The following is a 24,066-nucleotide window of genomic DNA, read 5'->3' on the forward strand; positions in this document are numbered from 1 at the left end:
CCACCACTGCAGAGAGTGATGTGTGCGGCCGTCCACCAACACCAGATCCGTCAGCTGACCCTGGGCCTGGTTCCACTGTTGTGCTAGGCACTCCTGAAGTGGACGCATGTGGAGTCTTGCATGGGGCACTATGAAGATGCAAGACGCCATCATTCCTATGAGCTTCATAAACACTCTTGCTGGTAGAGAGTGCTGAGGAAGGAATATTTTGCGTAAGGCTAGAATGCTTGTGATTCTGGCTGAGTTTGGATAGGCAATACCTTTTGAGGTGTCTATGGTGGCCCCGAGATATTGCTTTGTGTGAGATGGTATGAGGTGGGACTTTTGGTAGTTCACCGTGAAGCCTAGCTGATGAAGCAGTTGGATGGTGCTGTTTGTATGTTGCACGCATTGGTGGTAGGACGCGGCTTTTATGAGCCAGTCGTCTAAGTAAGGGAAGACGTGAACATGTTGACGTCTGAGGTGTGCTGCTACTACTGCTAGGCATTTGGTAAACACCCGTGGTGCAGTGGTGACCCCGGTAGTGTTGCCCGTCCACCACGAACCTGAGGTATTTTCTGTGAGAGGGGTGTATTGGAATGTGAAAGTACGCGTCTTTCAGATCCAGTGTTGTGAGAAAGTCTCCCTGGCAGAGGAGTGGGAGGACTTGTTGTAAGGTGACCATGTGAAAGTGGTCTGAATGTATGTAGGCATTTAGAGGCCGGAGATCCAGAATGGGTCTGAGGGTCTCGTCTTTCTTTGGGATTAAGAAATATAGGGAGTAGACCCCTAGATTTCGTTGATTGTCGGGTACCTGCTCTATAGCGTGTTTCTGGAGGAGCGAGAGTACCTCTTGTTTGAGCAGTGTGGAATGCTCTTGGGACATTGGACGGTGCCTTGGTGGGATATTGGGTGGGGTAGATGTTAGCTCGAGGCAGTACCCTGACCGAATGATTTGGGTCACCCATTTGTCCGATGTTATGGACTCCCATACGTGGATAAAATCTTGTAGTCTGCCCCCGACCGGAGTGGAATGGTCTGGGGGGAGCGAAGGGGAGTCATTGTGCGGGTGGGGTGGCAGAACGGGTATTGTTGGTTTTGCCCCTGCCCTTATTGTTGTTGCCTCTGTAACCACCTCTTTGGTTGCCCTTTGAAAAGGTATTTTGAGGAGGGGATTTGTAGGAGGTAGAGGCATTATCGGTGGAGGAGCCTCTACCTGTGCCACGAAAGGACGAGCGTCGAAAGGAACGCTTAGAGGCTTGGGTCTGGAGCGCTCCCATAGACTTTGCTGTGTCTGTATCTTTCTTCATTTTTTCGAGCGCTTCGTCTACCTTTGGGCCAAAGAGTGTTTGCTGGTCAAAGGTGTGATTAAGTATTGATGTCTGGACCTCAGGCTTGAACCCTGATATCCTGAGCCAGGCATGGCGGCGAAGCAGGACACTGGTGTTTATGGCTCTAGAAGCAGTGTCTGCTGCATCGAGGGCACACTTAATGGAGGTATTTGTGATTAGTTTGCCCTCCTGTATCAGGTCATGAGCTTGGCGTTTGTATTTCTCTGGAAGGTGCTGCATAAGAGCCTCTAATTCATCATAGTGTGCTCTATCATATCGCGCAAGCAGTGCTTGTGTATTTGCAATGCGCCACATGTTTGCAGCCTGGTAGGCGGTGCGTTTACCAGACGCGTCCAGAAGTTTAGATTCCTTGTCTGGTGGTGGGGCATCTCCTGAGGATTGGGAGTTAGCCCGCTTTCTAGCTGTGGAGACAACTAGGGAATCTAGAGGAGCAGGGCCCTTGATGTATGCAGGGTCTGTGGGTGCCGCCTTGTACTTCTTCTCTATTCTAGGGTTTAGTACTCTGGCTCTGACAGGGTCTTTGAATACCTCTGTAGCGTGCTTGGTGACACCCTTAAGCATGGGTAAAATAGCAGTGGAACGATCTTGTAGATCAAATGTATCCAGTAGGAAGTCTTCTTCCACTGGTTCAGTGTGCATGTCCACCCCATGGTAGTGTGCTGCTCTCTGCACTAAATGGTGAAACCCTAAAGAGTCCTCTGGAGGAGACGGCCTTGATGGGTATAGGTCGTCTTGAGGTACATTGGGTACATCAGGGTTATTATAATCCTCCCATGGATCTGGGGTCCCTGGTGGAGTGGGATCCATTGGGGCGTCCCCTGGGTCATTGTCCGGGTCCCCGTCATCCGGATCTGGGGATGGGGCCGGATCGTAGTGAGGTAAAGGTGGAGGGGGTGGTGGTGGGAGGGGGGGTGGCAGTGGGGAGGGTACTCTAAGGGGAGAAGTAGCTGAGTCCCTCTTTTTGGGTGGAGGAGGAGGAGCCGGAGCCTCAAGGCGACGCTTCTTAGTAATCACAGTCAAAAGGCCAGTCTTTGGATCTCTGGACAAAGTCTTTTGTAAAGGGTCTGGTGTAAACAGAGCCAATGGCGCCGAGTCGTCTGTCGGCACCGGCGATTTCGGAACCGGAGGTTTCGATGTTCTGTGTACGCCATGCTTTTTGGAGGTCTCCGTGTGTTTCGGCGTCGAATGCTGTTTCGGCGCCGGAGCGTCGGTGCCGACCGATTTCTGTTTGTGTTTGGTCGGCGCCGAGTGTCCAGGCTTCGGCACCGGTGGTTTCGGAGTCGAGCTGGATTTTGCAGGCTTCGGTGCCGAGTGGTGTTTATCGGCACCGGGCGTCGGCTGGCTCGATCCCGAGCTGCCGTGAGACTTTGAGTGCTTCGACACCGGGCCCGAAGGTGGGGTGATCGAGGCTTTGGTTTTGGTTTTGCCCAGGCCGGCAGGCGAGGGAGTAACCGGAGTCTCTTTGGTTTTCGGTGCGGGGCTGGGAGGGGGCATTGTACTCACGGCCCGCTGTCCTGGTGTTACGTCCTCCAGGTCGGAGTCGTCGGCCTCGGAAGCGCTGACGATGTCTTCTCCCAGTTCGGTGTGTGTCTGCCCCGAAGCTTCGGCGTCGTCTCCGAAGATGTCCGGTGGAGCTGTCGAGGATGAGTGCGCCATGGTGCGTCGAGCCCTTCGATCTCGGATCGTTTTCTTCGATCGAAAAGACTTGCAGGCGGGGCAGTCTCGAGCTTCGTGTTCCGGAGAGAGGCAAAGGTTACACACCTGATGGAGGTCGGTGTGGGGAAATTTAGACCCACATTTTGGGCACTTTTTAAACGGAGTCCTTTCCATCGGCCGGGACCGGAGTCGCGGAGGGCCCGAAGGCCGGTGTCGATGTACGGGATGGAAAAAGTGCCGCTTCGAGAGATGAAGATGATGAAGGAACTCGAAGAATCGAGGATTTTCCGTCGAGGCTGGAACCGTAGAAGTTCGAAGCCGGAGCACGAAGTATCACATCCGAGCCCGATGGCGGAAAAAAACAATCTGAGGATGGAGCCGAAGCCCATGCGCAGTACGGACCGAAGGAGGAGTCACCAAACTCGTGACTTCCAAAGACGGTCCAAGAAGAAAAACAAACTGCAAACATCCGGGCCCAACACCAGATGGCGACCTATGCTAAGTGTACAATCTGCAGCTCATATGCCTCGAACACCGTATTTTTCCTTTGAAGAAGATGCTGGCAAATATTTTAAATTTTTCTGTATTGCTTGGTGCAGCAATGTTGTGCATCTACTTCTGTTAAAGAATACACAACGACCCTGTTTAATGTTTCTCCAGACGCCCCCTCTTGTTCAAGTCGTATCTTGTAGTAATATTTTTCAAAGGGTTGACTAACAGCTTTCTGCCAATCCCCTTTATTACGCCACAGTGGGAATTGAATTTGATATTGCCTTTTTTTTTTTTTTTTGAGTGTCCAGTTTGTGCCTCTGCATAGTTGCCAGTTGAGACTACTTATGTTTAAAACTACATTTTTGGTTGCTATAACTTTGACTTATAGAGTGAGCAAGAATTAAGTATCTGACATCTTTCATAAGCTTCTTCCCAGATAAGGTAGTCCTACAAAGTAAGGGAGTCTTCTTACTTAAGGTAGTGTCAACATTCCATCTTGCCCAATCTATCACCTTGCCCACCTTTTAATCACAACCCAATCCAACAAAGCAGAGGGTTCAATTGCACAGGTTGGACAACAAGTGTGTAGTGACATTTTACATCAGCTTCACGAAGGAGATCCGATCTGACCAGCTGCTCTTTGATGGGTACGTAGGCTACAAAAAGGCAAGGCATTTGAACAATTTCTCACTGGATTTTTCTGAACATTAAGATCTGCTATGTGCTACCAAAGTAAAATCCACCAGAAGGGATCCAATCCCATTCCACCAGGGCAAAGTATTCCACTGCAGGCTTGGCTCGGAGCGTGCCAGTGGTGGTCCTATGTGAGGCGGTAATGTGGGCTTCCCCCCAAACTTTTGCTAAGCACCACTATATAGATATGGATGTGTGCATGGATGACCACTGCGCACATCGTCTTACAAGAGTTCCTTGCCCGAGATTCCTGCAGACCTACTTCCTAAGGGAATATTGCTTGGGAATCTATTCAAAGGTAAAGAATCTGCAATTAGAAGTATTCCTCAGAAGAAAGTTACTTACCTTCAGAAACAATCTTTCTGGAAGATACTTATTTAAATGCAGATTCATCATCGACCCTCGCCTCCTCCCCGTTCTGAAGAAAATCCTTTCATATTAATACGAGGCCCAGTTAGTTGTCTGCTTCAACTTGATCTTCTAGTTCTTCTCTTTCCACCTCCAAAGTCACAGTAAAATACAGATAAGCACTGACATCAGGGTCCTGGGGTGGGTGCTTAAAGGTTCCGGTCACATCACAGGGGCTTCACTACCAGTATGGAGATGGTGCCAGCACTCCATGCCAGAAGTTTCAGGATCCAGACTCGCATCTAGGGCAATCAAAAGGTAGGAATCTGCAGTTAGCTAGAGTATCCACAATAGAAAAAGATAGTTACCAAAAGTAGGTAAGTCACTTTTTCATTTAGTTTTGTGGATGACCTCCCAATGCACAGGACCCATGTTAGTTCATATTCTATCTTACTGAAGAGTTTGTGACAGCACTCGCACAGGGTGTCTTTTTCTTTTTTGTACACTATTATTTTTCATTTTTGATTAACAAGTCAGGCATGCAGACACAGTAAGTATTGTTTAGAAAACAGTGGCATTATGAGAATTCTTCATGAGTACTAGTCAGTGGAATATGCGAGTATCTGATAGTTCAACAATTATTACATGCAAAGTATAAAATCACAGAGCATTAGACCCACATCTCTCTCAAAAACTCCTGCTCCAGTCTATCAGACTGAGTCCACCTCCACGCTGCAGATGTCGTTGATAGCCTTTAAATCAGCATGCTGGGGAGAGCAGATATCCCTGGATCTGGGTGTGGCCAGGGAGTGAGGGGGGGGGTTGGTGGGGGCACAAAGGAGAAGTTCATTGTAAACATCCACCAGTTTTACGCATGTGATAAAGTTGTGGTTTCACTGTGCGTATCTGGGAACAGTCTGTCAGTTCCAGTGCATGGTCACCCTACATTTGCCAAGCAAAAGAGCCAAAGCTACAAATTTGCGGTAAGGTTTGGCTACATTTTTTACACAGCCTATCAAGGTCATCACTGGGGTTATGTCCAGTTCAGGCGAGGTTGTCTCTTAAAGTTCATTAACACGTTTCTGCCAGTAGGAGTTAAATCCAGGGCATAACCAATCCATGTGGAAAATTCTGCATCTGGAACAGCACATCACCAGCATGCCGATTCCAGAAAGAGAAAGACACACAAATGATGGACGGAACGCAGAACAAATAAAAACATTAATTCCCAGTCAACAGATCTGGGTAAATCACTTACGGCGAGAAAGCAAAAGACACACAAATGTCTGGATTTAACCCAGATCTCTTGACTGGGGGTGAATGTTTGATTTGCTCTACATTCTGTCCATCATCTGTGCGTCTTTTGCTATCTCGCCTTAAGTGTGCCGGGTATGCCCAGACGTAGGTCCCGGGCTCACTGTGCCACTGGATTCAAGCTGGCCTGGCTGATGAGGGGTGATGCCCGAAACCGGTCTCAGGATGCTTGTGTTCAGTCCAGGGAGGACCTGGCTTGGCAGGTCGGGGTGGACTGTTCCCATGAGGCACAGGGTCAAGAAAGATTTGCATATGGCTGGGTTTAAACTGGGGTGGCATGGTGAGCAAAAGAACGATGGATTTAACCCAGATCTCTTGACTGGGGGGTGAATGTTCGATTTGCTCTACATTCCGTCCATCACCTGAGTGTCTTTTGACTCGAGAAAGAGGCCATTGCACAGCAAAGTCGCAGGTGTATATTGGCAGTTCCAGCAGGACTGTTCCCATGAGGCACAGGCTCAAGACTGATTTGCATATGGCTGGGTCTAAACTGGGGTGGCACAGTGAGCAAAATAACAATGGATTCAACCCAGATCTCTTGACTGGGGGGTAATGTTTGATTTGCTCTACATTCTGTCCATCATCTGTGTGTCTTTTGCTTTCTCTCCTCAAGTGTGCCGGGTATGCCCAGACGTAGGTCCCGGGCTCACTGTGCCACTGGATTCAAGCTGGCCTGGCTGATGAGGGGTGATGCCCGAAACCGGTCTCAGGATGCTTGTTTTCAGTCCAGGGAGGACCTGGCTTGGCAGGTCGGGGTGGACTGTTCCCATGAGGCACAGGGTCAAGAAAGATTTGCATATGGCTGGGTTTAAACTGGGGTGGCATGGTGAGCAAAAGAACGATGGATTTAACCCAGATCTCTTGACTGGGGGGTGAATGTTCGATTTGCTCTACATTCCGTCCATCTTCTGAGTGTCTTTTGACTCGAGAAAGAGGCCATTGCACAGCAAAGTCGCAGGTGTATATTGGCAGTTCCAGCAGGACTGTTCCCATGAGGCACAGGCTCAAGACTGATTTGCATATGGCTGGGTCTAAACTGGGGTGGCACAGTGAGCAAAATAACAATGGATTCAACCCAGATCTCTTGACTGGGGGGTAATGTTTGATTTGCTCTACATTCTGTCCATCATCTGTGTGTCTTTTGCTTTCTCTCCCCAAGTGCGCCAGGTATGCCCAGACGTGGATCCCAGGCTCACTGTGCCACTGGATCCAAGCTAGCCTGGCTGAAGAGGGGTGATGCCCCGAAACTGGTCCCAGGATGCTTATTTCCGGTCCAGGGAGAACCTGGCTTGGCAGGTCGGGGTTGACTGTTCCCATGAGGCACAGGGTCGAGAAAGATTTGCATATGGCTGGGTCTAAACTGGGGTGGCACGGTGAGCAAAATAACAATGGATTTAACCCAGATCTCTTGACTGGGGGGGGTGAATGTTTGATTTGCTCTACATTCTGTCCATCATCTGAGTGTCTTTTGACTCGAGAAAGAGGCTTATTGCACAGCATAGTCGCAGGTGTATATAACGCCCTATGATTGAATCAGAGGTGAATGAATCTAAAACATCTGTTTGTGACCTGTTCACAATACAGCAATTGTACATTTGTTACAGTGTGTCACAGCTGAAGCTCCCACCCTTCCTTCAAGGGTGTTATGTTTGGCAGTGCTAGTGCAGCGGCATTGTACATACATTTGATCAGTCTGTTCAGCAGGGGGTTAGTGATAAGCATTGTAAGCAGTGGACATTCAGAAGGTTCTGTGGGAACGAGGCTAAAGGTCTTTTAGAGAGTGGCTTAGCCGATGGTAACACTTGTAGAGAATTGGTAGGGGGCCCCTTCAAGAAGTCAGTGTAGGGGATAAAGTGTTTTTCAACAAATAAATCACCTATAATACTCAGTGATTCCACTTGTTGCAGGCGCTGTACACCTGCCTCAGACGTGAGTGGTGTTGGACTGAAAATGCATCCGGCTGACTCCTTCTAGCATTGTGTGAGTTAAGTTAGAATTTGCGCTACCATTTTGTATTCAGCCGCTATTTTGTGCCATGATCAAAATTATACGGTCTGCCTCAGCAGAGAGCAGCCTCGATTGTTTCTCTTTATTATTCAAGGTTGAGCTTCACTGCACTAATGAATAGATCATTCTATTTTTGCATGCCTTTCCTCGTAGGAGGCCCTCGTCCACTCTCAGAGAGACGGGCACGGGCTGAGTAACCTTGAAGTGAAGATAGTGTGTTCCCGGTCTCAAGATGGTAGCTCGTCCTTCTGTACCTCTTTTGTTAATCAGTGCCCAGGCTGGATGGGTCTTAGGGTTGTTGAAAGTGTATATCTGACTTTACCTTGTGGACGGGGGTCAGTCCCGCGGCAGCTATCCAAGGAGGCTGGTCAGACCGGACTTCGCTCAAGCGTATCATAAATAACCTTTGTTTGTATTCTCTACTGTCTGACCGACTCTTCATTTGTATGGAAGGTTGAGAGGTGGTCGTGAGTGACCTGGGTGACCCTAAGTGGGTCACTTCCTTCAGTGACAGTAAGGGATTATGGTGTAGTGTATTATGTTGGGGGTATCTTTCATGGAAGTCAACAAGGCCGGCAAGTCTGGACCAGGCCCACCATGTACATTTATCAGTTTGTGTTTCTTCTTTAGGGTGTGAATGGTGCAATAGAACGCATGCCATAGGGCTACAGGTGCAACCAGACCAACTTCCAGGTTCAGGTACAGGATTTGTTGTGTGTTATGTATCCAGCGATGATCAAACTGAGCCTGGACCACCAGAGTATAACTCAAAGTTGAGGGCAGCAAACCCTCTTAGTTTAATAGGCAGTTATATCTTTGACCAGGCTATTCTAAGCTGACCACCGTCCCACGCCGGTTAAATCATAAGGATTTTGAGTTAGGCAAAGAATCACCTGTTATGGGGAATTGTGATGTTTTGAAATAGAGAAGTTTAGACAGGAATACCATCTCCATGAGTCCGAGCCTGCCCGTCATTGAGATTGGAGTACGATACATCTTTCGAAAAGGTTGGAAATGTTGGAGATACAGCGGCTGCAGTTTTCTTGAAGTATAGTGGTAATGTCTGTGAGGTATCGGATGTTCAGATAGCACACTGCCTCCGTCTGCTATTTTAACAGGCAGGATAAGACAGGCTGATGCATGGCCGATGTATTTCGTTCTATTTATTAGCAGCCCAGAGCATTCTCATGCTGGATTTCAATGTGCAATTCTAGGGCAAGAAATGCTGTCAGTCTTTCAAACACAGCTCATGCTATCTGTCTATGCAGATTACTGGTTGAATTTGCTGCTGTCTTGCTGCACCACACCATTTGCAGTCGCAGAGCAGAGTTTTCTGGCTGTGGGAGCAGCGTTGTAGTAGCAGCCCTGACTCTCCAGTCAAATGAGTGTTGCTGCATTGGATGTCAGTGGACGTCTTTTCTTTTGCTCGGGCCGTTGGGAAATCCCTCGGCTGCAACATGGTGATATCTGGATGCACAGCTCGTCATAGCTCGTCAGTGGTAGCAGTCAGGCTCCTTAGGTCGCAGCGGCTTACAACTGATGATGCTTCTTGTACTTTGGGAAATAAACCACATAGATCGAACAGGTGACCCCCTCAACCTGGGTCGGAAACACGACAACAGTGAAGTGTGAAGCCACTGAAATGGGCTGTCGTTAACCTTCCTCAAGTAGCAATCAAGGATAGAAGAAAAGGGCAGGCCCTGCCTAGAAATTTCCTCACCTTTAACAGATTCGGATGACTCGCACACTAACCTCTACCACCCACGCAAATGGCAGTGCTCAACAAGGACTAATTTTCAATCCTCTTCATAGCATTTATAATGGTTACCCTGTCCCCAAACTCCCGTACTTCAGAGTTTAGGTCTCCACCCTCCTGCCACAGGAATGTGGGCAATACACTTCAACGTCTGGGGAAGCTCTATCCTCCTCTATCATATGCCGCACTAAACCAGGAGCAACCCAAAGAGTGGACCACTGGCCTCAGCCACCATACTCTCAACGCACCAGGATTGTTGTAAGCATACATGTGACACACAACCACTAGGCATACACAGATCACCCCAAATGGCAGCACAAGGATCTGTGCGTTACATCTCAGCAAACCTTTACATAAGTGGGCAGGTAGGCTACTCTCCGTCTAAAACAAACAAATAGTGTCCTCAGGACTATGAATCTCCCAAAATAATCAAGCTGTCACCACCCCTGTACGTGAACAACCAATGACATGGATGGTAGCCCCAGGCCATTACAGCTGTCATGTTTGCCCCACGCATGTCACAGAACAGGTCCTGAAACTTGGCTTTACCATGCCTTGGCCTAAGCCTCAGGTCAATTGAAAACAGAAACACAAAATACACTGACAATGGGGTCGAGGTTACATCCTCATTGGAACTAGGAAGCAATGTACACACTGGGGCAGGAAATAAACACTTGGAAAGAGTAAACAATGGAAAAAGGAATAAACCAAGACAGAGCCACATTTACTTTTGAATCGGAGCTAGGGCACACAGCTGGATAAAGGAACAAGCACAGTGGGACAAGGGATACAAAAAAAAATACAGAAACAGACACCAAATACACTAACAGGACAGTGGATACAAAGACCAGAATTTGTAAAGAAATGCACTGAAGTGTGTGTGGGGGGGCAGAGGGGTGACAGGGACATGCTCACACACCGGACAGTAAAACCATCAACGGAGAGGACTACACTGCGGCAAAGAAATACACCAACACTAGGACAAAGAACTTGATAACACTAGGACACACTCACTGGGCTTAAGAGAAAATGATACACACATTATCATACTAAGGCAGGAGGAGAGCAATACACACACTATGGCAAAGATAGACTCACCCAGGTACTCGCCCACTGGGGCATAGGCACAGACAAGCACACCACAACTGAAACACACAGGTCGCACGAAAAATAATTTGGAGGAAGGTTACAATTGGAAACATCTGCAAACCCCATGCCACTGAGAAAATCAGAAACAGATAGACCCTAATCAACATACTGAAAGTCCCAAGAGCATCACTAGGACAGTCAATTTGCAAGCGATGTGTTTTACACAAAAATCCCGTAACACAAAGCTTTGACATCATCACAGTCTTGCAGCAAGTTACTAACAACCCACATTATAAATGATCCCATGAAACATCTCCATTCCAGCTTGCGAACAAAAAATTAAACATAGCAACAAACAAAATCCCAGACAAGTTCAAGTACCTCTACTATTTACACACTGTCGGAACAAATTTACATAATTTTTATTTCATACATATCAAGTAGAACTGGCCAAAACATTGTATCGTTTTGAAATTGAAGTGTTCCTCTCAAAAAGTAACTATTCCAACACATTTAATTCTGCATTAGCCAACCTCTACCCCCACAAATTTAGCATATATTGCATAAGTCGTTACACAATCTGTTTTATGTGAAAATGTAAACGTTCATGGTTCCAGTCCTCAGGAATGAACAATGGCTTGTCAATTTCTGGAAGGCAACTTTTAATGCATTGAAGAGAATTATTATTCTGAAGACTAAAATAAGCATCTGTGGTATTGTGTTTGTCTGGATCAAGAAATCCAGTTCAGATGAATGTCAACAAGTGTCACGTGACAACTTTTTGAAAATGAGCACAGTTACTCTTGCATGAGTATTTCTGCTTTTTCGGTTAAGTAACACAGACGAGATAGGTAGATAAAGCGCTGTCCGTCTTGCACCGCTTGCAATCACATCTTTTGTTTTTATGCCTCTTTTTTCTGAGATAGTGAAAGGTATTACAGCGAGTTTGTTTGAAATACAGTATTTAACAAGTATTTCCACGAGTAGCCGAAGAAGTGCCCAGAAGAGAGCATTTATTGAGAAATAACTGAAATCCACCCTGTGCACTTCCAACTTTATGCTCAGATCTAAATAATTCTCTTTGATTCAAGAAGCCAGGTAACGTTAAAGGAACGTAGTCTTCAGGCCTTCCATAAACTCGGATGACGAGCAAGCATGTGAAATGAAGCACACACTGTCGTAACAAGAATGCCAGAGACCGCGCTTATTGGAAATAGAGTACATTTAAGGAAAATTTGCACGTTCCGCAGGCCACCCAGGCTACACCGAGTGTTACCATCGGCACAAATTTGAAGCACACAATGTAGTTAATCATTTAGTTTGCGGTGTCGGTCATTCGAATTAAGTTATAACCAACACGTTTGCTAAACACCGTCCCAGACGAGAGGTACACTCATTCTTAATTGCGAGCATACCCTCTTAGGTTGAGAATCTTCTGCCATTTTGGCACCTATGGAAGTACTCCCAAGACTGAGAACAAAATCAGATTTCAAGTCCATTTGTTAACATTTTGTGATTTGAGGGAAAAAACGCTCCCTGGGCTGCACTTATGCATGTGCAAATTTTTCTCTCCTAACAAGACCCTTGTGTTAGAAATAAACGGCGACTCCTTGTACATTAATTTTGTTATATCAATAAACATTTTAACAGAATTATACAAATTGGCCAATAATGGCATTATGTCGCGTATGCTGTGCCAACGATACCGCAGTTGTTATGCTAAAATTGTGTTTTGTTTTGTTAAACCGAAGCAGACTTTCTGATAAACAGAATATTCCACGCTGGCTCTGCAGCATTTGAGTGGTTTTTTATGTTCCAACCAGAATATCTTAAAAACCAGCAGGTTGATCTGAGTGTAGGAAGATCTGACACTTTGATAGTCACCCGAATACTCCTCCAAGTACACTGAAATTCTACCATTAAAACATGTTAATTACTAACATGGCCAGTGACTATGGATGCATGGCAAGCTCATGCTAATGAGGATTAATACACATTTCAAAACCAAATTCTGAAGTTATAGTAATTTAAACAATACTGTAATGGGAATGATGATCTTTTTCTATTGTAGTTTCTGACTCTTATAAAACAAAATTATTAAAAATAAGATGTACCACTTAAATCAAAGGAATGTTAAAATAAAACAACTAGACCCATCTCATGCATTATTACTTTCAAAATTAGCTGTCCACTGATCCAAGAAACCGAATGGATCTCATAAAAATGTATACACACACACACACACACACACAAACATACAAACATACTTATGTATGTAGTAGAAGCTTGCTCTGCATTGGATTCACACAAAACCCTCTTCCCCCATAGTAGTGCGTTTAGAACTTTCAAGTTTTTCTTCAGAATTATAAGCTAAAGTACTTCAATAATTTCAGCTGTGGTATCACAACTTACCCCAAACATTAATCAAGCAAGGTTATATCAGAATATTTATGTTCACCATTTAAAAGCGGAAGATGCTACCATTTTAGGAAGAGGTTAACTCATTGAATGGTATTTCACCAAAGAATATAGCCATACAATTACATGTTCCAATTGGAACATAACCGAAGGGAGTTATTCGACATTGAACATAGCAGTCAACAACAGGATGAGCTAGGCTTGGGCCTCGGCCTTCGATGCAGATTCACTGTGTCTGTCTCAATCATATGATCTGTTCGATCCTCAATTGCTAAAACCCTCCGAACGGCATCCTCGAAGGCTGCAGCAACATTAATGGCATCTTTTGCGCTGGTTTCGAAATAGGGATGGTTGCCGTTTTCTCTACACCAAGCCTGAGCTTCTTCTGAAGGCACTTGTCGGTCACTGATGTCGATTTTGTTACCTAAAACAACGAAAGGAAAACTCTCTGGCTCTTTCACATCTGCATAGTAGATGAATTCCTTCTTCCAGTTTCCCAGATTTTGGAAGCTCTGGGAATCATCTACACTGAAAGTAAGGAGGCAACAGTCAGATCCCCTGTAAAAGGGAGTCCTTAGGCTTCGGAACCGTTCTTGACCTGCTGTGTCCCAAATCTGCATGGTGACAAAATGGCCATCCACCTCCAATTCTTTATTTAGAAACTCTACACCGATTGTGTGGAACAGCTGAGTGTCAAACTTGTTGGTGACGTATCTATTCATGAGTGAGCTTTTTCCAACACCGCCATCTCCCAGCAAGATCACTTTGAGGAGAGAAGATTTTGCAGCCATTGTTCACAGAATGGGTTCTCTTCCAATGTCCGAGTTCTGTAAAAGAGTTAATATACAAATCAGTGGATACAAAGAACAGCAAATCATGTGAATTTAATCAAAACAGTACATCATTATTTATTCACTGCTGGTATGCTTGGCAACGTAAAACTTGCAAGGTTTTCTGGCAAATTACTTAAAACATTGAGACAGTAGCAGACAGCAATTCTGAACTCTCCAAGAAGTCCTCTCAGAACTTGGGCCAATGAGGTCATTTATCATTAAAGGGGCTCAATCCAGCAGAACCCCCTTTCAATTGAGGCAGCAGATCAGCATAGTGCTTTTTTGTTTTGATATGTAGAGTGACTGATCTTCAACTCATCTGCAACAAATATATTAACACAATTATAACACATTATGTAGTGCAAGGGGGGAACAAACTGTGGTCACAAATCTCGCCCCATGTTATGGAATATGGAGCCCTGCGGGGGAAATGAACCCGAAGCAGGGAATGGAGTTGTGAGACAGAGGGAGATGCGGAGGTACAAGACTGGATAGGCACAGAGGCATGTGTAAAGAAAAAAAAATACATTTAAAAAAATTGCAGGAGCTGTGCCGGCACCTCTCCATTGACAACATAGCAGCAAAATAGGTGTTTTTCCCCACCGCATCACAACTTCACCCTTCTTTTCATCACATAACATGTCAAGAGTTCCCAAGCACAGGGCTGAGTTTGAACTAGTGTAAGTAACAAATTTGTAACTTCATCTAGCATCATGCAATAAGAGGGACTGAGGCACCCCTCTTGTTGGAGACAAGCCCAGGGCCGGACTGACTGTAGCGGGCCGGACTGACTGTAGCGGACATCGGGTCGTTTGCCCGTGAGGCTGGAAAGGCGGGGGCCCGTTTTGGAGCAGTGGGGGCAGGTTTTGCAGCAATGCTGCAGTATCATCTCCCAGTAACAAAAGCAACAGTGCTAGGGGCTGGTTTTGTTAAGCAGCAGTGCTTCAGGTTGCCGCCCACGCAATGCAAATTGCCAATTCAGGCTGCGTGAAATGAAAACAAGACATGGCACACACCCTGTGTGCCATACCCACAGATACTGCATGCAATCTATGTAAGTAACCCCTACAGCAGGCCTAATAGTCCTATGGCAGGGTGCATTTTATTACATGTGAGAACATATCTGCATGAGCAGACAAGCACCGGGGCTGTTTAATTCAATTGCTAGATAGTATAAGTGAACAGGGAAGCCGTCTTAAGTATATGTACTGAGCACTGGTCATTTTGAGTCACCCAACTACATGATGGCTTCACTGAAACCTTTGGTGTTTGGTATCAAACACCTTGTCTTAATAAACCCATACTGAAGCCAGTAATGGATTTATTAAGCAAGCCACCCAGAAGGCATCTTAAAGGTGCCCCCTGAAGGCCTACCAGCTTCTTAGTGTGCTGGCCGATTGGTGTCGTCCAGCCTGCCACCACAGACATGTTTCTGATCCCCTGCAGGTGAAAGCCCATGCTCTTTGATGCCAGAAACAATGCCTTCTCTGGAAGAAGGTGTTGACACCTCCTCCTGCTGGAAGGCCAGTGGATCTGCATACCAAGCCTAGCGACGTCAAAGCCCCTGCCGCCTTTGATATGCGACTTCGGCTTCCCCCAGACCTAGTAGATGCCACCCCTTGCCTTGAAGCCCATTTGGCACCAGGGCAGGTGGAAAATTAGCTATGCAAGGAGGTGTGGTGCACTACCAGGGTAATCACACCCCTAACGTGGGCTGCCTGATGTGTCTTCTAAAAAAATGATTCTACCATTTTGTTTTTGATGGAATTTGTAACTTTGGGATAAGGTTATGCCCATTCCCCGCAGGAAGCGGTCATATAGGGGGTGTAGTGACGGCAAGGGTCAGTAGCTCATTGATTCCTATCCTTCTCTCCCCTTAACGCCCCTAAATTCAGTATTTAGGTGGCCCCCTGACAATAGGAACTCAGCTTCCCCTGACACAGAAGAAGGACCAAGAAGAGCCTAAGAAGCAAGAACTGCGGACTACTGGTGGACTTTGGCACCAAGCCCTGCCTGCTCCTGATAATCCCACTCATTCTGCAGCTGAGAATCGTTAAAAAGCCATGGAGGGGCTCCAGCACTTCACCAAGCAGTCAGCATCTCCCTTGAAGTAGAGAAGCCACTTCCTTGCAACCTGCAGGCACAAACTGCAACGACCTGTTCACCGTTCTGCTGACCACCGGGTCCACTGATGCAGCAGCCACCCAGGAGGAGGTCACCATGCTACAAGAGGCCAGATTCGTCTCCCCACCAAGTGTGAAGATGCCAGGACCAACTGGCCCACCCTGCACCAATACGCGGGGTGCTGGACCCCTTGCAGCACCAAAGCTTGATTGAGTCCAATTCAGACCTCAAAACTGCAATGCGGACCAGCAGACGGGGAATGTCAGCATTGTAGAGGTCAACATGGAGAGTGGCCCAACTGTCCTGTTTTGTCCTCCTTTGCACGTCTAAACGAGAACAGTGGGTGGCTTTGAAGCACGGGCACCAGGCAGCCAAAACTGTCTGCACCCGAGCTCCCCAGCTCAAGACCACGACAACCGACTATGCTCCCTGGACCCACACAAACACCACCCCTATCCCCCATTGGGAGCTCCCGGACTTGTCCCCAAGTCTCCCTCCCAGCCTGTTTCTAGGTACCCTCCCTTTCTTTGCCCATGGTGTAGCGTGCATGGCTACCAACACGTCCAACACCTCTGCCCCTGGATACGCCAGTGCAGGTAAACTCAAACTGCTGGTGGTACTTTGGACCTTTGCCCCCAGCACCTTAAGTCCTAAAGGAGACCACCGATTGCAAGTAACTGTATGCAGTATACGTTTCTTTCTCCATAGGAAAGCGTTACCGCCTAAAATGCATTTGTGTTACATTACCTTCCTGTAATAATTGATATCTCGAAATGTACCAACCCAATTACGAAGTTCTTGGTGTTCCATATAATATATATAAAAAATACTTGCTATTTTTTTTACAATTGGTCTCAAGTTCCTTCTCGAGTGTGTGTCTCATTTATTGACTGTGTGTTCAAAAAATGCTTAACACTACCCTCTGATAAGCGTACACTGCTCGCCCACACTAAAACAAAAGAGAGCATTTAGGATTATTAATTTAAGCCAATAAATATCATCGGCACTTTCTACAAAGTGAACCTCGTTTTGGTACACTGCATAAAAAGCCAGCATCCTATATATCCAAGGGGCTCCTTTATTACATTTGACGAAGCCCAAGAGGCCTTTGGAGAGGGGAGGAGGTCCACTCAGTTCCTCTAATACACTACTTTGGCAGGAATTCCTAGAGACATCTGGATGAGTTTCCAGGAGGAACCGGAGGTGTCTCAAACAATGAGGCCATACTAACCTTAGGACAAGCATACAGAGAAATCATACTCCTTGAAAAGCATTAAAGGGAGATAGGAAACAAATACGTCCCTAAAAGTGAAACAATATTGGGAAAATGACATACCGGCCCAATGATGGATGTGGAATGTAGAAAGGTGTGCTCTCAGGTGTGGAAGGTCTAGAGTAATGCAAGATTCAAATTAATCCATTTTAACATCCTGCATTGTAATTATCTGAATCCGTTGAAAATCTCCAAAAAATCTGCCTGTCCTAGATGTGTTTGCAATTGAGGCATTATTCTTCCCCATGGCATGCTCTTATGCGGCATTGACAGAAGAGGTTAGTGTTGAGGCTCCGCCAGACAACAGCATTGTGTTTGCAATGTACTCTCACACAATGCCTGCTGAGCATAATCCGAAAGCCTGAAAAACCTATATTTGCAATTTTGGGTCTAGTGCTGATGAAGCTTCACATGGCCATTAACTAGCTTTAGCACACACGCTCACAGGAGGGAGTTTAACAAAAAAAAAAAAGAGTTGGCGCTAGGTGAGAAGGTGTGACTGAAGGTAGTCAGGAAGAATGCAAAGGCAGCAGCAGATATTGCTCAGTGGGTGGACATGATTAATGATTTTATTACGGATTCAGCAGATGACAAACTGTGTCAATAAGTGATTTGATTTTTGAAATGCTGAAAGAGGATTTGGACTCTGTTCTTTAAGATAAATGTATATTCTAAGTATTACTGAAATCCAACCCCTGATAAGCTGCTTAAAATATGTGATTTTGCTGTTGTTCTATGTGATACTGACTTCACCCTCGCCTTAGATCAATCCCCAGCAGTTAGTCGACTGCACGTTGTCTGACATATATATTGTTGTCTTGCTGTCCTTGGTTTCTCTACGATATAAGAGAATGGTATAGATTGCCACACATTGAAGATGCAAGTAGTACTATAATGTATTGTGTATACAGTGCTCAATTTTCATCAATTGGTGTAATTTTTTGGCAACCGGCTTATCAGGAATTTAATGGTAGCTAAGGTGATTTACTTTTGTTTGTATTTATTTAAGTACTTACTGCTGAGTGTCCAGTAGTAGTTTACCAATACTACAAGAAGGCCGCTTCATTTTCATCATGTATTAGCTCGCTTGCAACAAACTGCTGTGCATGGTCCATTTTGAAATTCTTATGATTAACTTTAGTCTATGTAATGGTGCATTTCCTGTACGCAAATTGTGTGATCAAGACCGCCTCGGCTGTCGAAATGCGTTACCATATGTAATTAAACCCCCACTGCAGCACTATCTGAGAGTGCAGACATTCTTTCTTTTGTGTGCGATTGATTGACTGCTTGCTCCACCGCCATCCCGCGCCAGCCTGCCTCGTGCCAGAGATCCTAGCAGGAGCTTATTTGTGCGGGAGATATATATATATATACACACACACACACACACACACACACACACACACACACACACACACACACACACACACACACTGAAAAAAAACACAGGTTTCAGGGACGTTATAATTAGTTGAACATTTCACTCGTACAAAACCAGAGAAATTTGGCCATTAATAGTTAGCTCAGCTAACTATAACTCGCGCCCCCACAATGCACTGCTGATGACATCACATACTACATCACTCATGACATGGTCAGTGACATCACTGATGAGAGCTCAAATGACATCACTGATTACATCATCCAGTGACGGATTGTTTCTAAATCGTTTAAGAATGTTATGTATATATACGCCAAGGTTTATTGAAGAATGAGTGGGTGTATGAGTGGCTGAATGTATGAGTTAGTAGGTGTGTGACTGTACAAGTGAGTGATTAAACGTGAATACATGGGAGAATAACTAATCTGTGTGACTGTATCAGTCTGTCAGTTGGTGTGTAAGTGGCAGCATGGGTGCTTAGTAGCTGCATGAGTGTGTATATGGGTTAATGCTTGGTTGTCTGAGTACAGGTTGGGGGGTGGTGTGGTGTGGTGTGGTGTGGTGTGGGTGTGTGTGTGTGTGTGTGTCCCTACAAGGATGTGTGAGTAGGTCTTTCAGTGAGTGTATGGGTTCATTAGTGCATGTGTGAGGGGCTGTATGGGTTCATGAGTGCATCTGCGAGGGGCTGTATGGGTGAGTGAGTGTGCATATGGCTGTGTCGGTGAGTGAGTAGATGACTCAGTGGTACATGTAGGAGTAACTACATACGTGAAAGGCAGTATATGTGAGTGTTGGAGTATATAAGTGACTATATGTGAGAGTGACTGATTGTGAGAGTGGCTGTATGGACAAGTGGGTGCTTGTTTGAATGATTGTATACGAGAGTATCTATGTGTTAGTATATGTATGAATAAGTTAGGTGGTGTGTGTATAACTGTATCGGTGAGTAAATGGCAATGTGATTGATTCTTTGTGTTACTGAGTAGGTGTGTGAGTAACTCCATGGTTAAGTTGTGGTGTGTGAGTGTCTGTATGGGTATGTGATAGCATATATCAGTGGCTGTATAGATGAGGGATTGCGTGAATGAGTAACTGTATGGATTAGTGAGTGGATGCGCGTGTAGACCTATGAATCAGTAAGTGGGTATGTACTAACGAGTATTGGTGTGTCTATGGTATTGAGATTGGTAGTCTGTATTTTAGAGTGGGTGTATGAAAGGTTATATTAGGGTGTGACAAGGTGCATCAGAGATTAAGTGGATGATGGCATCAGTGATGTAATTTGAGATATCATCAGTGATGTCATCAATGATGTCACGGAACATGTCATGAGTGATGTAATATGTGACGTCATCAGCAGTACATTGCGGGGGCGCGAGTTAACTATAACGGCCGAATTTCTCTGGTTTTGTACAAGTGAAATGTCCAACTAACTATAAAGTCCCTGAGACCTGTGTTTTTTTATGTGAATTTCAAAGGTTTTTAAAATGCTAATTCTGAACTATAACATCCCTGAAACCTATGTTTTTTTTAGTGAATGTCTAAGGTTTTATAAATGCTAATTTCTAACTATGCCTACATAGGTAGGACATGTGCAGAAAGAGGAAGAAAGGCGCAGAAAGAAGTAAGAGAAGTACAGAAAGAGGCAAGAGAAGTCCAGAAAGAGGCAAGAGAGGTGCAGAAAGAACCAACAGAGGTGCAGAAAGAGGCTTACTTCGACTGTACCTTACAACAGACTCATATAAAGAAGCCTAATCACTAATCTTTCTTCAAAGATGTCTTAACCCTCACTTCCCTCTTGAAGGTTCAGTATTCATCGACTGCTCAGAATGTTAGGCGTACCAAATGTAAAACAGCAATCCTAAGCATATCACTGTTGCAAGTCTGACCCAGTTTGTGAAGGTATGCATGTGTGTGTCTCTGTTTTACCTAGTGACATGTTACATAAAAATAAACATAACAATACTTGAATACCTGGGTTTCAAAAAGCATACTCTGTAAATTGGTGTACAAAAAGGTAGAAGCAAAAGAAGTGCAGAAAGTGCAGAAAGAGGCATGGGTGCAGAAAAAAGCAAGAGAACTGCACAGTTATTTTAAGAGCCCCGTGGCTCCAACGGTGGCACAATGACTTTCTGAGCCTGCGTGGCTCCAAAAGGGCATTTTGGCCCAATGATTTCAGGAGCCAGTGCGCTCCACAGTACTGGGAGGACATGCCGTTTTCAGAGCCTAGGTGGCTCCAGCGTTTTGGACATTATTTCCAGGGCCATTGAGAGCCCATGCCTCATTTTACTTCCACAGCTGCGCAGCACTTAGTGCCAGCTGCAGCGTTTAGGCCCTGTTCTTGTCCCCAGCTGCCCAGCAAGTAGTGGGCAGCTGCTACGTTTAGGTTCTGGCGCAACCTGGACCCTAATGTGATTTAGGTGTTATTGGGATTTAGATGCTAATGCGTTGGGTGTTAGGAAATGTACTGTGTGTAGGATGTTTTGCGCACCCTGTGTTATACCTCTAAATGTGGTCTTTTCTGATTATGAGGTTGTTCTTGCTAGTGAGATTATGTCTCCCTGTGTGATGTACGCCCCTAGTGTAGTTATACTTAGGTGGTTAGGTCTAATGCGTTAGACTAATGAGAAATTGCATAATGTGTTTATGCCCCTGTGATGGATACAGGATAGGTTTTATACCTGATTCTAGTGTGATGACACTGAGGTCATTATTGCGCCAGTAGTTATTGGTTGTGCTCTACCGTGATAATTTGTGTTACAGTTAGTATATGTTCTACATGTATAATTGGTGATTTGTGCTGATTCTGACAGTGGTCCATGTGGCCCTGTCTTGTGTAAATAGTCCCTTGTAAAATTCTGCCCAGTGCCAGTTGGTACAGTGTAAATCATGTGGCTATCATCTAATGTGTTTATTATAATACAAAGGCTATTTTTTATATATAACCTTGTGTGGAGTTTCTTTTGTGGTGGGCCTAGGGTGTTGTTGCTGTGTGCGCGCGCAAACGCTTTACACATTGCCTCCGGGATAAGCCGGACTGCTCGTGCCAAGCTACCAAGGGGGTGAGCAGGGGTTATCTTTGGCGTGTAACTCCCCAGCCCTGACTTAGAGTGGTGGTTTCTGCCTGGCTTTGGCGCAAGCCCTAGCCAACCAGAAATCCCATTTCTAACACTATTACATTGCAAATGCTTCTTTAACTAGTAATCACGTTTGCAGAGAGGTGGAGAAAGGGGGCTGGGCCTCTGACCAGCACTCAGGAATTCCGCAATGTTGGACTTACAGGAGGTACCAGGAGGGCTTCTTAGCCCCCCAAAGTCCTTCAGGAGAAAAGTGGGCTTCATCCCCCCAACCCATAGTGTGCCAGGAGGTGCGTTTGCAGAGAAGTGGAGAAAGGAGGGCATGGCCTCCGAAGACCTCTTAGCAAACCCACTGTGTGGGACTTACTGGAGATAACAGGAGGGGTAGTTGGCCCCCAAGGAACTACCCCCACTATTACCTTCAGTAAGTCCCACACAGCAGCATTGGTAAGTTCCCATAGCAGGCCATGCCCCCCCAGTCTGCAAACCCACTACCTGGCGCGCTCTTCGATGGTGATTTAAGCCCCCTTCGCTGCTGGGGGTCGTTAGGGGCCAACTAGCCTACCTGTTACCTCCAGTAAGCCCCACACAGTGGGACTGCTGAGAGGTGGATACAGGCCACACCCCCTTTGTCCACCACTCTGCAAACGTGCCCCCCCTGACATGCTCTTGATTGGGGGATGAAGTCACCTTGCCTCCTGAGGGTCCCTGGGGCCAACTAGCCCTCCTGTTCTCTCTAGTAAGCCCCAATCTGCTGGATTGCTGAGAGAGGTCCGAAGCCACGCCCCCTTTTTAGGCCACTCTGCAAACGTGCCACCTGGCGGCGCACTGCTGCTCGGGGGATGAAGTCCACTTCAGTCCTGAGGTCCTCAGGAGACAAGAGGACCTAATCGCCCCACCAGCAGTGCCCCAAGAGGTGCGTTTGCAGAGTGGTGTAAAGGGTCGGTCCACCTCTCAGGAATCCCACTGGGTGGGGCATACTGGAGATAAGAGATGGGTAGCAGTGAAAGGGGGCAGGGCTTCCGTTATTTTTATTTTAGGAAGGGGCCCCCCCCATCCCCCGGGGCCAGAACCACTTTTCATTTTAAAAAAAAATAAACATACAAAGGGAGGGGGCACGGGCCCCCCTCCTGAGGCCTATTCTGGCCCCAGGAGCCCCATCCCCCGGGCCCGGTCAAAACTTTTTTATGGAAGGGGGGCCGCATGGCCCCCTTTCCCTGGGCTACATGGCCCCCCTTCCCTGGGCTGCTTTTGGCCCCAAGGACCCCATCCCCGGGGCCTGCCCTGCCTTTTCTTTAGATAATTTTGGAGATGGGCTGCATGGCGCCCCTCCTGTGGCCACTTTTGGCCCCAGGGACCCCATTTACGGGGCCCAGCCTCATTAAAAAAATAAATAAATAATAATAATTAAAAGAGGGAGGGGGGGGGGGGAAGGGCGCGGCTTGCCGAGCCAAGATGGTGGACGCACCTTGAGAGTGCTCCCGGACCCCTCCGCCATCCGTTTGCAATCCCCAAGTCCTGCGGGCCATCCTGACCTGAACTTGGTCATCTCCTCATCGCAGCACCTCTGGCTGTACTGCTGGATGTGGAGAGTCCCGTGTCTCGCCGCCTTGCTGCTGCCGATCGCCCGGCCGTGCTTCGCGGCCAAGGTGGCGGCCTCCTCACCCTGATTGCGGCACCTGCCGCCCCTGGAGTGCTTCATCTGGCCTCTGCCCGTACACCTGAGGGGGCGGTGAGGCCCTCTCGCTGCCTGCTCGACCGGAAGACATCGCTGGCCCAAGGTGGTGCCAGTGCCCTTCTCCACACCGCGCTCGGCTGGGCCTGGGGGAGAGAGGCCGAGACCAAGACTTCCTGGTCCTCGTTCGCTGGAGAGGGCGGGCCTAGTGTGCAGCGGCCTGGCTGCCTGTATCTGCAGCGGCGGCACTCCGGCCCCCCCAGCGGCTCAGCTGTGGTTACGGCTGTCATACAGGACAGCGGGGGCTGGAGGACGGCGTTATTTCCCGCCTGCTGTGAGGCGACTGCCGACCCGGATCTGAAGGCGTGGTGGACCATCCAGCGGGTGAGTTCCGGCGGCGGAGGGGGGGTGGGTCTGGGGACATTTGTTAGGGGGGAGGCCCCACCTGGGGTGGGGGCCAGCCCCGGGTGGTTTTGCCCATCGTTTGCCCTGGCTGGATCCCCTCCCCCTCCTGAACTGTGCTTTCTGGGCCTGCTCTCCCGAGCCCTACTAACATCCTGAGGCGGCAGACAGCAGACTCCTGCTGGAGTGACCCA

The 24,066-nt window shown here is 47.0% G+C and overlaps 1 protein-coding gene across 2 annotated transcripts in view; it reads right to left on the reverse strand.

Moving 5' to 3' along the window:
• Positions 1-11,092: 11,092 nt before the first annotated feature.
• The window catches only part of RAB9A (RAB9A, member RAS oncogene family), a 158,042-nt gene continuing 145,068 nt past the window's right edge, over positions 11,093-24,066 (reverse strand). For both annotated transcript variants that reach the window (XM_085622494.1, XM_085622495.1), the window contains one exon: positions 11,093-13,931. In XM_085622494.1, the coding sequence (XP_085478620.1) occupies positions 13,284-13,895 (612 nt within the window). In that variant the 5' untranslated portion in view covers positions 13,896-13,931 and the 3' untranslated portion in view covers positions 11,093-13,283. The remainder of the gene's footprint in view (positions 13,932-24,066) is intronic.

Source organism: Triturus cristatus, chromosome 8 (assembly GCF_964204655.1).
Source record: "Triturus cristatus chromosome 8, aTriCri1.1, whole genome shotgun sequence".
NCBI lineage: Eukaryota > Metazoa > Chordata > Amphibia > Caudata > Salamandridae > Triturus > Triturus cristatus.